Consider the following 15,977-nt stretch of genomic DNA (forward strand, 5'->3'; position numbering starts at 1 on the left):
TCCTTCCTTCCTTCCTTCCTTTTCCTTCCTTCCCTTCCTCCCTCAGTCCCTCCCTCTCTCCCTCCCTCCCTCCTTCCTTCCTTCCTTCCTTCCTTCCTTCCTTCCTTCCTTCCTTCCTTCCTTCCTTCCTTCCTTTTCCTTCCTTCCCTTCCTCCCTCAGTGCCTCCCTCTCTCCCTCCCTCCCTCCCTTCCCTTTCCTCCCCTCCCCCCTTCCCTTCCGTTCCCAGCCCACTCTCTTTCATACCCTTGAAACTGTGTTTCTTTACACTCATATTTCTTTAGTTTTTAATAAATAAAAGATTTCTGTGTCTCTTTATACTAAGCTGTTCCCACACAAACAAGGCATCGCTCCAAAAGTGCTAATAAGGAGATCCAAGTCTTCACAATTACAGCACAGATTATTTTCTGTATAAAGTTCTTCAGATCCTATCTGAAAACAATGTTTCTTTGTACACATATATTAGCAATGTATAGTAAAACAAGATTATTTTTCTCACATGGGGTATTAAAATGTTCATCCATAATAGTGGCAGTATCCCACATCATTTGACAATATAAATCTCTTAGATAAAAACACTTTTTTTTCTGTTTGTTTTTTTCCATTACCAAACTACCCAGTTATCTTGAAGAGCCGTATATCTTATGCTAAACCAGTAATAATCTATTTTTTAGTTTGTAGTTTTAGGGCAGTCTGGTATAGTCAAGTTTAGTTTTACAGTCAGGAAACAGGTTCACGTCTCAACCCTTCCTATTAACATTTAATGTGTGACATTATGAAAGTTCACTTAACACTCTCACTGGGTTTCTTTTATCTCTAAGATGGGAGGTTTATACAACCTACTTTACAGGGTTATTATAAGAAGATGATTTTCTACACTTTGCTACACCTACTTTTGAGGCTTATTGTGGCAACTGAAGTTCCTTGCTGGTTTTCAAAGCTCTTTGTAATCTGGGCTCATCCTTTGTAACCAATTTTTTCTCCTGTTATTCTCCACCTCTAATGTTTTATATCCATCTCCAATCCTACTCCCCCCAGGGTTTCCCCACTGTACCTTATAAATGCCAGCTTCCTTCCTACCTCCTTGCCTTTTTATCAAGATGTTCCTCCCCCATTTGGAATGCCCTGTGTATAATTCTGACGGTCCTTTAAGGTCTAGTTCAAATTCCACTTTCTCCTTAAAGCCACATTGCTGTCAGAGCTTTCCCTGGACCTTTTCAGCATTCAGACATCAGAATCTTCATTTTATTAAATACTATTCATATTTTTTTAAGTCACAGTTTGGAGGCAAAGAGGGGAAAGAGTTGATGCTGAATTATTAAACCAAGTTAATCAAATTTGTGAATACCAACTTTGTTGGTTGAGAGTTGTGTTATAGTGGATAGAGAGCTAAACATGGAGCCCAAAAGACCCTGGTTCAAATACTGCTTAAGATACTGGTGTGATCCTGGTTAAGTCCCTAGATGACCCCTGAGGCCCCTTTCAGCTCTCAACTGATCTTGTGAACAGAGAACCGTATTAGGAACTGTGGGTGATACAAAAGATGGTAAGACAGGCTTCTTGACCACGAGAATTTAAAATCTTGTCAGAGAGATGAGGTTAATGCCCATGAAATAACTATCCAAAAGAAAAGAAACAGCAAAACAAATTCCAACTCAAATGTCACAGTACAGACTATAAGCAAAAGGAATTTGGGTTGTGGAGTAAGGAGATAAGGGTAACCTGAGGATTGGGGAAAGATTCCATGGACCTGGCTTTTAAGAATCAATATTTTAATACAAAAAGGGAAGGAATCAGGGATATTTCGGGTGGGAAGAACTAAGCAATCAATAAGCATTTAATAATGACAAGAATAGCTAGCATCTAAGTCATACTTTAAGGTTAGCATTTATTTCATTTAATCCTCACAAAAACCTTGTGAGATTGGCATGATTATTATTCCCATTTAAAGATGAGGAAACTCTGGGGCAGCTAGTTGGCAGAGTAAATAGAGCACCAGCCCTGGAATCAGGAGGACCTGAGTTCAAATCCGGCCTCAGACACTTAACATAAAAACTAGCTGTGTGACCTTGGGCAAGTCACTTAACCTCAATTGCCCTCCAAAAAGCAAAAAAATAAAAAATAAATAAAAAGTAGGTTAAAGCCAGGTTGCCAAAGGCCTTAAATATCAAAGGAAATTGCATTTTGTCTTAGAGATAGTAGAATGTCTTTGGGTGTCACTGAGAAGTGGAAGGGAGTGACATGGTCAAGGCTTGGGCTTTCAGAATATTACTAAGGCAGTGGGGTATAGGTTGGATTGAAAAGGGGAGAGATTTAAGGTAAGGAAGGTGTTGTAGAACTCCAGATGAAAACTTACTCCTTAGTTCTAGAAGACCAGTACTTCATGAGGGTGATATCTTGACTTGTACATGAATTGGATTAAGTAAGACAGGATGCCCAAAGTCATCAACCTCAACCTCTCCTCCCCAGTCATCCAACTCCAGTAGCCAGACAAAAGTCAAGATGACTGATGATGGCCCAGGATGCAGTGGGTGACCTTGCCCTTTCTACATGAGATCTTTCCCATAACAGGTGAGAACTGTGGAGATCCTGAACTAGGGAGGTGACTTTGGGTGAGTGGAGAATTAGGGATGGATGTGAGAGATATTGTAGCCATAGAATCGACCAGCTATGGCATCTGACTGAACACACAAAAAATCATGAATGGCTCCAAGGTGATGAGTGGAGGACTCAGAAGCATGGTGTTGCCTTTGACAAAAATAAGGAATTTCTAGTGAAGGATGGATGTGGGGAGAAAGATGAGTTTTGTTTTAGACATGGTAAGTGTGAGATGCCTAAAGGATATCCAGTTCCAAATGTTCCATAGGCATTTAGGAATACACAGCTGTAGCATAATGATGGAGCATACAGAGAAAAGGTGAGTTCATGGCATGAGTTTAGTAAAAAGGTTTTTGTTGTGGTCATTGGTGTAGGTTGGATAGATAGAGGACGTAGCTACTTTTCGGAGCGCTTGAAAGCGAGCTGGCTTGATGAGGGTGGCAGTAAGCCATGGCAGGCTTTTGGGATGGAGAGAAATATGATGACAGTAGCATTTAATAAAGGTTACTCTGGCATACTTCCATAGGATGGTCTAGAAGACAAAATGACGAAAATTGTGTAGGTTCATTTCCTAGGATAGTGGCTGCTATAATGTAGGCATGAGGTGATGAGGGCCTCAATTTATGGAGAAAAACGGATGGAGATGAGATAAAAACTGCAAAGAATCAATGAGATTTAATGAGAGATTGAATATAGGCAGTGAAAGAAAGGGATGAATCAAAGACAAATCAAAAGAGTGAATAAAAGAAAGTAATAATAATTCACATTTGTTATCCATTAGAATATACACTTCTTGAGGGCAAGGGCTGTTTTTTGCCTTTATTTTTATCCTCAGCCCTTAGGACAGTGCCTGGTATACAGTAGGTGCTTAACACATTTTTTAACTGGCTAGCTCACATTTATTATACTGCTTTCCATTTTACAAAATGCTTTATTCACCACAACCTTCCTCAGAGTTTGCATTACCTAGCTTAGGGCTTTCCTGATTCTCCTTCCACAAAACCCCATTGCTAGGTGGTCGTCTCCTTCACGCTTTCCCTAACCTACCCCACCCTCCCAAAAAACCCCATACTACCTTGCATTTATTTTATATATCTACAAGTGAATGATGATGGGTGTTGGTACTTGGATGGTGAGCAGAGCTCTCTCTTGGCTGGCTGTCACCTTCACATGGGTAGTGCCACTCTTTCCCAGCTCTGCTTTTTAAGTGTAACCTTCTTGAAATGCCCTTGGCTCTGGACCTTGGAGGGAAAGGGTTTAACCTTTCAAAGCTAACCAAGAAAGAACAAAGTGAATAGGACATATCTAAGGTGATTTACTCAGAAAGGCTACTCCAGCTCCATTATAGACCTTCCCCCACTAGGACGTGATGCTAAGATGTGTCTAGTTATTGATTCAGACTCCTGAGTTCTTTCTCTTCTTCGGGAAAGCTATTAAAATATGAATAAAATCTCTTTTGCTCATTTCACCTCTCCTCCCCCAGTTATTCCAGGGGAAAAATCCCAATGGTATTATAATCTTTCTCTCCAACTATGAACCTCACCATTGCCTCTCTCTTAGTTGCGTTTACCCCAAGGACACTCACAAATTGAAGAAACTGCTTTATTTTCCAACAAATGGTAGCTTGATGAATGGAGGCAGATTGTTCATTTCCCACATACTTAATTCCAGAAAAAAACTTGAAATTTTCATCAGGTGGAATAATGATCAAGATTTCTAACAAGGAACTACAGTAAGTGATTTCTTCCACCCCAGACCTGCACAAAAATTTAGCCAGAAGTCCATGGGCAAAAGGAAAGGGGACTGTGAATAAAGGCAGCACCAGCACATGCATATTTACTTCTGGTGTAAGGGGTGGGCTGTTTAGTATTCAGGTTGGTTAATGATGGGATAGAACTGTTTCCTTCCATATATTATCTGTTATCTTAATAACTAAGACAAGAAACAAGTACCCTTTCAGAACCTTAATGTCTTCAAAGGGTATTTTGAAGGATTAGGCTTGTGCTGGAGCTAGTTCAAACAGGCTCAGCTGATTTGTCAGATTTTCAATGTTTGGGCTTATACCTCAGAAACTGCCAAACACTATAAAGCAAGTCATGATTTATTGCTTTCTTGATTGTCTAGATGTAGGAAAGTTTTGGAGAAAATGTTAATAATGCAGATTAAATTTAAAACTGTATACTTGGTAAGATTGGGGAGGGAGGGGATTCCCTCTAAGAGCTGGTTGTTAAACATCTGCCAGCACACCTCTGGAATTAAATAAGTTAAAACAGATGACCTGGGGATAGATTGGTTCTGTTCCAAGGATCTGAAGAGAAGGAAGAGAAGAACAAAAGGAATATATTAATGTAGAAAGGAGAAAAAAAGGGGTGAAACCTGTTATTTCTTATAGTTGATATATATGACAAGAGTATAGAAAAATGATGAATGTTACTCTTATCTGAAATGGTCAAATGAGGGTTGACTATGCATCCAAATGGTTTCATGTAGAAATGCATCAAATTCAACAGGAGATCAAGGGGTGGGGGAGATTAAGAATACCCAGAGAAAATAGCTATAAAGCAAAATAAACCTCCTGATCTCTAAGGGGGAAATTCAAGGGGGGAGGGAACAAGAAAAAACAACTAGAATCCAAAGGAGAGTCCATCAGTTAGGGAACGTCTGAACAAAGTGTGGTATATAAATGTAATAGAATATTACTGTATTGTAAGAAATTATGGGAACCCTGGGTAGTATGAACCAATGCAGAATGAAATGAGCAGGGCCAAGAGAACAATTTATACAAGGACAACAATACTGAAGATCAAAGCAACTTTGAAAGCCTTAAGAACTCTGATAATAACATGACCACCCTTATCTTTAGAAGACATAGAATGAAATAAGTCACAAACTTCTTCACAGAGAGGGGATGAACTCAAAATGCAAAAAGAGACATGCATTTTTGGACATGGCCACCATGTGGATTCATTTTGCTTGAATATGCTTGGGGCGGTGTGGGGAGTTGACAAAAGTGATATCCCACAATAGGAGGCCATTGAAACTTTTTTTTTTAAATACACAGAAGAGAACAGAAAGATGTTTAAAAGGAAGCACAATTACGACAACTTTGAAAGTAACAGGTAGAATCATTACAAACTTTTTTTCAAAAAGGAGCTGTAGGAAATGGAGTTCACCATTATATATATGATCTAATCCTTTTTTGTGTTTATGCACATACAATATATATCTAATATATATGTGAACTTAAGCACTCCTCCCAAAAAAGTGTATATATGTGTGTGTGTATGTATATATACATATATAATACATAACATAGTAATATAATATGATAACATTATATACGCACACTTTTTGGGTAGGGGGAGCATTTAAATTAAGAATAAAGATAAAAATTTAAAGAATAAAACAAATGGTGAAAAAGAAACTAAAAGCAACTCAAAGATAGAAGATTGGGAAAGCAGGCTCATTTCTTTTTTGAGAAAATGAGATGACATAAGGGAAGCAAAGAACAGGAGAACAAGAATCACCGGTTCCATCTCAAGTCAAGTCAAAGAGCATTTATTAAATGCTTTACTATATACCAGGCACTGTGCAGAGCACTGGGAATGTAAATAATAGCAGAATGAGTCCAGTATTCTGTGTCTGCCTGCCATAGAAGTGACCTCAGCTCAAATTGCCGTTGGTTGATGGAGGTCCTTATTCTTTCTGCAACACCACCCTCAGTGTCCTTAATAATATCACTTTATCCGAAGTTTCCGCTCTTTTGCTCTCTCCTCCCATAGGGTGCCTTTCAGACACAGTCTCTGCCCATTCAATCACTAGTCCAGGACACACTAGGATTTTTGTCCGGACCAGCAGGCATCTATCTTTAGCATCTACTGCAACTCCTTGGCACCCCCCAGGGGTGTTACAAGTATATTTTTTGTATACTTACAGATGTTTATGGCTTTTCCCACCCCCACCCCTCAATAGAATGAAAATTCCTTGTGAGCAGGAACCATTTCAATTTTGTCATATTCTCAGTGTCTTATAGTCCCAGGTATATAGGTGGTGCTTAACAAATGCCTGCTTGCTTAAACATGGTGAAGTGGGTAGTAAGTATATGGTTATTTTCATTTTACAAAGGCAGGAACCAAACCACAGAGAGATTAAGACTAGCCCAGAGTAGTGTGGTAAGGGGAGAATACAGGAATCTAGCCTAGGTCTTATGACTCTGGGTCTATTTCTCTTTCCATTATAACACACTGCCTTCCAGGAAGGGATACATGCAAAGAATGAGGAGAGGAGTCAATAAGGCACAAATTAAGAACTGCCTGGTTTTAATGATCCAAGACAATTCCAAAGGATTTGTGATGAAAAAAAAAATTAATCCACCTCCAGAGAAAGAATTGATAGAGTCTAAATGTAGACTGAGGCATACTATTTTTCTTTTCTTTTTTTTTTTAAGCAATCGGGGTTAAGTAACTTTCTCAAAGTTATGTGTCTGAGCCCAGGATTTGATCTCCACAGTCATCCTGACTCTGGAGCCGGTACTCTTACTCGCTATGCTACCTGGCTGCCCCGGCATACTATTTTTCTTGTTTTGGGTTTTCTTTCTTTCTTCTTTTGGTCTGTTTTCTTTCACAAGATGACCAACATGAAAACATATTGTGCATGATTGCACATGTATAACTTATATAAAATTGGCTGTCTTCTCAATGAGGGGGAAAGAAGGGAGAGAGAGTTTGGAACTCAAAATGGTTTTTAAATGTTGAAAAAAAATTATATGTAATAAGAAAAAAAGTTTTTTTTAATATTCTAGATATTTAAAGAATTTCCTGGCTTAATTGTCCTTAATGGCCCAAAGTATAATATGCAGGGTCAACTTTCCAAAAGAAATAGATTGGAGGAAAAGAAGGTGCTGATTTTTTTTTGAATGACCAATGGGCAAAGTACACAGAAACAGTTTAAAAATCATTTACAATCCTTTTAAACCAGTATTTTCTAGTCTCTCCCAACTCTAAGTTCTCTGTTCTTGTTCACTGACTTTGGATGGGCATGGCACTCATTGTTTACCTCCTGGGGATTTAAGAATCAGCTGGACAATTACAGTTTTCCAAATGGAGGGAATTGGACACTACTCCTGCTAACATAATAGGTACTTAGACATTCTAGAGTACAGTTTCAACCTTTTTTGGCTAATCGCCATGCCTAGCAAGAAGCCATTTAGGTTGGAAAGCTAGCTTTAAAATACCTTCCTGGCTTCAATGAAAAAGAAAAAAAAATCCTGGTACCATCTTTGCTGAAATTCAGAGCATCAAACATTTTATATTTGATTAGTATTGATATTAGGCTAGCATTTCATGTTTTATTTATTTCATACAATTCAATTCAACAAACATTAGCCATGGCATCATAAATCATATTATCATAGATTATAGTTTGAAGGGACTTTAGGGGCTATCAGGTCCAACTCCTTCATTTTACAGGTGAAAAATTTGAGTTTGAGCAAGGTTAGTTGATTTGCCCAAGACCACACAGCTAGGAGAGTGTCTTAAGGCAGGATTTTACCTCAAGTTGTCCTGACTCCAAGTCAAACACTATCCATTAAGCCACTTCACAAGGCACTGGGGCTACAAAAGTGGATATTACATAGAAGTTTCTAGACTAATGGAATGAGAGAAACAACATATATACAAATAACTGGGATATAAGAAAAAGTCTGATAAGTGCAAAGGAGAAGTCTAGGGCAGGCAAAGGCCATGGGAACTTTGAGGAGAGGATGTTAACTCAGGGTTGAGAGGGGTACTAAGAAAGCTTCATGAAGAAGAAGTGGTAGCAGACTTAAGACTCCAAGGAAAAGAAGGAACCTTCTTCATATCTGAAGAAAGTGTATGTGGGGGTGGGGGAGGGAATATGTATGTATTATGTATGTATGTATGTAAGAATATGTATGTAAATATGAGGAATGGCATAGGAAAGAAAAATGGGATGGGAACAAGATGGAAAGTATTCCAATTTGGCTGGAATCCAGGTCATGTGAAGGGAAGGACTGTGAAATTAGGCTAAGAAGACAGGTTGGAACCAGATTGTGAAGAGCCTTGAATGCCAGTCTTATGAATTTATACTTCACTTTGTAGGAAAAGTAGAACTAATGAAGGTTTTTGAATAAAAATGAAAGTTTTAAAATCAGAGCCTTTTGTCAGAATAATTACTCCAATAGTGATGTAATATTTGAAGAAACAGATAGTGGAGTTAAGAGGCCATTATAATAATCCAGAAGTAGGTAATAAGGTCCTGAACCAAAATTTCTTCTTTTTTTAAACATTCATTTAAAAATTTTTCTGAGTTCCAAATTCTCTCCTATTCCACCCCTTTCCCCCTCCATTGAGAAGGCAAGTAATAGGATATCAACTGTATATTTGAAATCATGCAAAACATTTCCATATTAGCCATGTTGTTAAAAAAAAAGCAAGAAACATACAATAAAAAAGCATGGTTCAATCTGCATTCAGCAATCATCAGTTCTCTGGAAGTGAGTAGCATTTTTCATTAGCCCTTTGGAATTATCTTGGATTATTGTACAGGTCAGAGTAGCTAAGTCTTTTATAGTTGATCACCCTTACAATGTTGCTGTTATTGTGTACAATGTTCTGGTTCTGCTCACTTCACTTTGTATCAGTCTTCTCAGATTTTTCTGAGACCATCCTGCTCATTATTTCTATAGCTGGGTTTTGTTTTATTTTGCTTTGTTTTGGGGGATGGCAATCAGGGCTAAGTGACTTGCCCAGGGTCAGACAGCTAGCAAGTATCTGAGGCTGGATTTGAACTTGGGTCCACCTGACTCCAAGGCCAGTGATCTATCCACTGTACAACCTAACCACCCCCTGCTCATCATTTCTAATAACACAATAGTATTCCATCACGATCATATGCCACAAATTATTTAGCCATTCCCTAATTGATGGGTATCCTCTCAATTTCCCATTCTTTTGCCACTACCAAAAGAGCTGCTATAAATATTTTTTGTATAAGTCTTTCCTTTTTCTTTGATCTCTTTGGGATAGAGACCTAATAGTGATTTTGTTGAGTCAAAGTTTTATATCCTTTTGGACATAGTTCTAAATTGTTCTTCAGAAAGGTTGGATCAGTCTACAATTCCACCAACAATGCATCAGTGTATCTATTTTTGCATATCCCCTCCAGCATTTATCATTTTCCTACTCTGTCATATCAGGCAATTTGATAGGTATGAGGTGGCACCTCAGAGTTGTTTTAATTTGCAATTTTCTAATCAATAATGATTTAGGACATTTTTTTTCATCTGACTATTGATAGCTTTGATTTCTTCTTCTGAAAACTGTCTGTTCATATCCTTTAACCATTTATCAATTGAGGAATGACCCTTATTTTCTTCTGTAATAAAATCATAAGGTTTTAAAGCTGTTATCTCCAGTAAAACCCACCTCATTTTGCAGTAGTCTGAGGCCCAGAAGAATTAAATCATTTGTCTAAGGTCACACAGGTAATGAATAACATTAAATGAGGTTAAAGAAGAGGCTAATTACTATTACAACTTTGCTGCTGAATCTTAAGGACCATGAAACCTGTTCATCTGACTTGCAAAAAGATGTGGGGGTTTTAGGGAACTGAAAGCTCAATGTGAATTAGCAGTCTGATGTGGCAGCCGAAACACTAATTCAATCTTAGAATTCATTAAGAGATGTGTGGCTTCAAGGAATAAGGAGGTGATGCTGCCCTGTTCAGACCTGATATAGAGTTGGTATTTTGGGGTCTCCAGAGCAACCCTAACCCTCTTTATGGGTAACCTCTTCATTTTTATGTTTTAAATCTGTTCTGGGCATCACAGTTTAAAAAAGAACACTGATAAGCTAGAGAATATTTGGAAGGAAGGCAACCAGGTTGGTCAAAGGCCTCCAGTTCATAGATAAGGATCAAATGAAGAAATTTGACATATTTAGTCTGGAGAAGAGAATTCAAAGAGGACATGATAACAGTTCTTGAATATTTGGAAAGTTGTCACGTGGAAGATGGATTGGATAAATGTTTTGTTTATTCCCACAGAGGCACATTCAGGTTTGATGTTAGGAAAATGTCCTGACATCGGAAGCTGTGCAAAAGTGGGGCAGCTTAGAGGCACAGGGGTTAGAGCAATAGGTTTGGAAAGAGAAAGAAATCTGGCCTCTGACATTTACTAGCTATGTGACTTTAGGCAAGTCACTTAACCTTGTTTGCCTCAGTTTCCTCATCTGTAAAATGAGCCTGAGAAGGAAATGGGAAAACATTCCAGTATCTTTGTCAAGAAAACCCCCAAAGGGGTCAAGAAGAGTTGCACCCAATTGAAATGACTCAACTTCAACAAAAGGGGAATGGCCTGCCTTGGGAGGTAATGGGCTCCGCCTCATTGGTGGCCTTAGTCATTTGTTGTCTGTTGTAGTGGGAAGTCTTTGTCAGGTCTGAGTTGGACTGGAGAAGCACTCAGACTAGTCTCTTCCAACTTTGGTTATGCCACAGGACTGACTGCAGTAACTGAAGAAGTTCATAGACTGAAGAAGGTAAGATTAGCGGATGGAGGGGGGTGGGAGAGAGAGGGACAATGCATGATCATTGTTTTAAAGTATTTGTTTCTGCTTGTCTCAAGATAGCAAAACTATGAAAAATCGCTGGAAATTGCAGAAAAGTAGATTTCACCTTGATGCAAAGAACTGTCCAGACATGGCATGTGCTGCCTCTGGAGGGGGTAAACTCCTCGGAAGTCTCCAAGGAAGGGCCTGTGACATGCCTAAAAGGTTGTGCAGGTTGTCCAATTTAACCTCCAAGGTTATTTCAATTCTGTGAGCTGCTGCTATGTCAACCCTTCCCCCACACCTCACCTTGGTTATCAATATTCCCCAGCAAATCTAACTTATGGGGCTGCGGAGTTTGAAGTCGGGGGCACCTGGGTTCCAATCGTACCAGCGCTGTCACTACTTATACGACCCGAGGACGGCAGCCTGGTGTAGAGAACTTGGAAGCGGAAAAACCTGGATTCAAATTTTACCTCAGTGACTTTATATGATTCAGGGCAAGTCACTACCTTCCTGGGAGGCTTCTCTTTCTTCATATATATGAGGGGATTGGAAGAGATGACCAAAAAATACCTACAGGCTTTTAAGCCATCTCTCCTCCCTAAATACTTTTTAAAAAATCTCACTGCCAGATGAAAAGGCCCACCGAGATAGCGAACATGCGAACTCTCGGGGCTCTTTGCCCACTTTCGCCCACCCCATCAGGGCATTTGCCTAGCTTCTCGGGAACTTCGATCAGTGTCTCAGATACAAATTGGCTGCCTGCCTCCTTCTTCCCACTTCACCGAGACTCAGTCGGAGCGAGGCCTCTGCGTCAGCCTGCAGACCTACAGCCCAGGGCCGGGAAGACTAACGGGGACCCAGGGAGAGCAGCGGAGGGGCGGTGTTGGCGTGAGCTGGAGTTGAGACCCGGACATCGAGAGCAGACCAGGACAAGGGCTGTAACTGAGTTTCAAAGAGAATTGGCTGCGGGAGCAGTGGGTGCAGCGGACGGGTCTCCGCTCACCCCATTCTGGTAGCGTCACAACGTTCAATAGTAGCGTCACGGTGGACTGGGGAAGAAGAAGAACCGCTGCAGCCAATCAGAGTGCCGAGTCAAAGGCTGGCTCTCCTCCCCCCCTCCCTCCCTCTTTTTCTTCTCTCAGCTCCTAGTGATGACCAGCAGAGGAGGAGCAGAAACTGGAGGAGCAGGAGGAGGGGCAGGGCGGGCGCGGACGGCCGAGGTTATAAATACCCAGGAGAGGAGCCCGCAGGCATGTCCGCCACTGAGGGGCCCCAGGCCCCGGGCCCCGGGGGCTCCTTGGGCTCTCTGCGGCTGCTCCAGGACCCGCTCAGCTGCGCGCTGCTGCTGCCGTTGCTGCTGCTGCCGCTGCTGCTGCTGGCCTGGGGGGTCCTGCTCAGCCGCCAGCGCGGGGTGCCCCCAGGTCCCCGGCCCTGGCCACTGGTGGGAAACCTGGGCTTCGTGCTGCTGCCCACGGCTCTCAAGAGGTGGAGCTCGTCGCTGCCCTCGCCGCTGCGCTGTGCCCCCAGGACCGGGGAGCCCCGCCTGTCCAGCCCGCAGGTGATCTTGGCTCACATGGCCCGGATCTACGGTCCCATCTTCAGCTTCTACCTGGGGCCGTACCTGGTGGTGGTCCTCTGCGACTTCCATAGCGTGCGCGAGGCACTGGTGCAGCAAGCCGACGTCTTCAGCGATCGGCCACGGGTGCCACTCATCTCCATCTTCACCAAGGAGAAGGGTAAGAGCCCAGGGTGCCCAGGGACCGCGCAGGTGGCGTGGGACGTGGAAGGAAGGAGCCTGGCATTGCCAGGAGCGGCGATGGGGATGGAGAGGCACTGCGGGGTCCGGTGGCACCTGCAGTGGATTGGGAGCCGGAGAACCCGGGCTAAAATCCTATCCTTATGGCCTTAAGCAGGGTTCTCTGGGCCTCAGTTTCTCCATATGGAAAACGACGAGGTTGGACGACAGGTGATCTCAGAGGTCCCTTCGAGGATCCTAATGAGCCTGTGTCTTTTAAACTCCCGGAAGCACCGAGGTTCGAAAAGCTGGTGGGCAGTACCTGGACTCTTCAGTGAAGGGTGCTTGCAAAAAAACCAAAACAAAACTTTTCTTTCATTTCCTCTTCCACATCTACATCCCAGCCCCATAGGAAGATGGAGAGGGAAGGACAAAAGGTCACACTCCTCTCCCCTCCTGTTTCTGATTAATCTGCTCTGGATGATGTGATACCCCTGCTGAGATTTTCAGTGCAATTTAGATGATGCTTTAGAGCCTTTTAGCTCCAGTAATGGACCCCTTTTGGCAGTCTGGTGGAGCTTTTGCACTGCTCAGGACAATGTTTTTACATGTATAAAATAAAATATATAGGAATACAAAGGAAGCCAATAATAATGAGATATAGTTATCAAAATATATACATTTTAAAGAAAAGAAGCTTAAGTGAACCAGGTTAAAACCCCTGCTTAAAAAAAAAAAGCCTGTAAAATGAAATTGGTTGGAAAGTTCTAAGGATAATGAAGGTGATAGAGGAAACGCATTCAATTCTTGCACCAATAGTAATGCCCACAGTAAATGCTCCTCTTACCCATTTTCAGCAGAACTGGTGTTTTCTGAAACTCCTCCTCCCCCCCCAAACCCCCCAACTTCATGTTGAGCCATTTTTATAAATTTATCTAGAATGACAGTCTAGTAAAGTGGATTTAGAGAGCTGGCCTTGAAGCTGGAAGGATTGGGTTCAGGTCTCACTTCTGGCACCAGAGACTGTGTGACTGGAGAAGTCACTGGGTATGTGTACCAGGTGACCCTCTACTAGTTAGTAGGTGGGAGAGCAGGTGCTGATCTACATAAAAATACCAACAAAACCACAGGAAGAAGTGCTCATGTGAAATATTCTTGAATGCAGATGGGCCACTGTTCACTTAGTGAGTACAGGTGTTCTTAGACAGTTAAAGGACACATTCTATCTTCATTCAGCTTCTGAGTAAGAAATTGTGAAAACAGGTGCTGAACTTCAAAAGCTTTTCTGTTCGGGTCTTGTTTGTTAAAGCATAACCAATTAAGTCTACATACATTGCCCATAGGTAACAATGGTAACCTGAAACATTGAGTTCAAAAAAATAAAGCTGGCTTGAAGCAACTTCGTGACTCATTGGAAAATGCCTTACAGATTGCTACAGGAGATAACTTTTATTCCTGATCACAAACTCCTTTCTGGGTTTCATCTTTTTTTTCTTTCAGTTAGTCAGTAAACATTAAGTACCTACTGTGTACCAGGCATTGTCCCTGAGAGTCTTCTTATCCCTTGCCTGCTACCTTGATTCTTGCCCATCCCATATAAAGCAAGTTTCAGCATTTAAATTTGAAAACTGTTGAATCAGGGCCACATTTTGTGGCACCAGCAGAATACTCAAAATTCTTTTCCTATTGGTCTCCATTTGGCTGTAACTTTTCCTCTTGGGTTAGTAATCTTGTCCTGTGAGCATTTAAATCTGTGTTTAATCCTCAGCTAATACTATCTAATCAGAGGCTATCTGAAAGTCTTTAGGGATATCAAAAGGAGCTGCTTAGGGGTGAGGAAAGGAAAGAATGGAGGGGGAGGGAGAGGAAAAAGGGGAGGAGGAGGGAAAGTTTGAGGGCTAGATTAAAGAGTTACTTCCTAAATCATGAAGTTCATCTGGAAGCAGACTGTTAGTGTGGTAAAATGGAAATATCCCTGGAATTTTAGTCAAAGGACCTCCGTTAGGATCGTAGATCTGTAACTTATTTAATGTGGATGATCTTAGGCAAATAGCTTAACTTCTCTGGGTGTTAGTTTCCTAATTTATAAAATGAGGGGCTTGGACTAGATAACCCCTAAGATAACTTTCTAGCTGTAGCTCAGAATCCTATGGATTTGGGAAAGAAAATAAAGGCCAGTAGCACTAACAGTTTATTTTTTTATCTTTTCTGTGTAGCGTCCCTTTTAACATCTTCACTTAGTACAGTGCCTGGCACATAGTAGGTGCTCAATAAATATTGATTGATTGATTGATTTACTAGGAATGCAAAGATGCAAGATACCAGGGTTGCAGCTTCCCCATTGACTGTCATTTAACCTGTTTTCCTGAACTGCCTCAACTGAAAAACTGGGATAATAATAGTACCTAGTTTCCAGGGTTATTGTGAGGATAAATAGGATAATACTTAAGTACTGTGCCTGATACCTAATGGGTGCTATATAAGTTCTAGCTATTGTTATTATTATCAAGAGGACTGCTAATAAGATAAATGTTTCATTAGAAAAAGGTAGGGGTGTCCATTCAGAAAAATGGATTTCTGTGAATTGAAAAAAAAAAAATAAAATTCAGCTAAAGAAAATTTGAGACTATTCCAATACATAAGAAAGAATGGGATAGGGGCGGCCAGGTAGCACAGCGAGTAAGAGCACCGGCTCCAGTGTTGAGAAGACCTGGAGATCGAATCCCACGCTCAGACACTTAGCACCCACCAAGAACCACCTGGCCGTGTAACCTTGAGCAAGTTACTTAACCCCAATTGCTTAGGGGCAGCCGGGTGGCTCAGTGAGTGGGAGCACCGGCTCCAGTGTCGGGCTGATCTGGATCAAATCCGGGCTCAGATACTCAGCGCCGTGCCCAGAAATGGCTGGCCGTGTGGCCTTGAGCAAGTCGCTTAACCCCGATTGCTTTAAAAAAAAAAAAAAAGAATGGGATAGTGTACACCCAGTTAAGCCATATTGGCATTTGAAAATGATGCTACTTAACTCTTGAAAGCAAAGGAGGAGATAATGGATCCAAATCTGTAATTGATAACGGGA

At 41.3% G+C, this 15,977-nt stretch overlaps 2 protein-coding genes across 2 annotated transcripts in view; one reads left to right on the forward strand and one right to left on the reverse strand.

Annotated features, from left to right (window-relative positions):
* PAPSS1 (3'-phosphoadenosine 5'-phosphosulfate synthase 1) overlaps nt 1-15,977 on the reverse strand; it is a 524,017-nt gene that overhangs the window by 362,703 nt on the left and 145,337 nt on the right. The window lies entirely within an intron of this gene.
* CYP2U1 (cytochrome P450 family 2 subfamily U member 1) overlaps nt 12,324-15,977 on the forward strand; it is a 43,911-nt gene continuing 40,257 nt past the window's right edge. The window contains exon 1 of the mRNA XM_069094838.1: nt 12,324-12,902. Coding sequence (XP_068950939.1) covers nt 12,419-12,902 — 484 coding nt within the window. The 5' untranslated portion in view covers nt 12,324-12,418. The remainder of the gene's footprint in view (nt 12,903-15,977) is intronic.

Source organism: Petaurus breviceps, unplaced genomic scaffold (genome assembly GCF_028583685.1).
Source record: "Petaurus breviceps papuanus isolate PSGF00001 unplaced genomic scaffold, PetGlider_PUasm1.0 126, whole genome shotgun sequence".
In the NCBI taxonomy this organism is placed as follows: domain Eukaryota; kingdom Metazoa; phylum Chordata; class Mammalia; order Diprotodontia; family Petauridae; genus Petaurus; species Petaurus breviceps.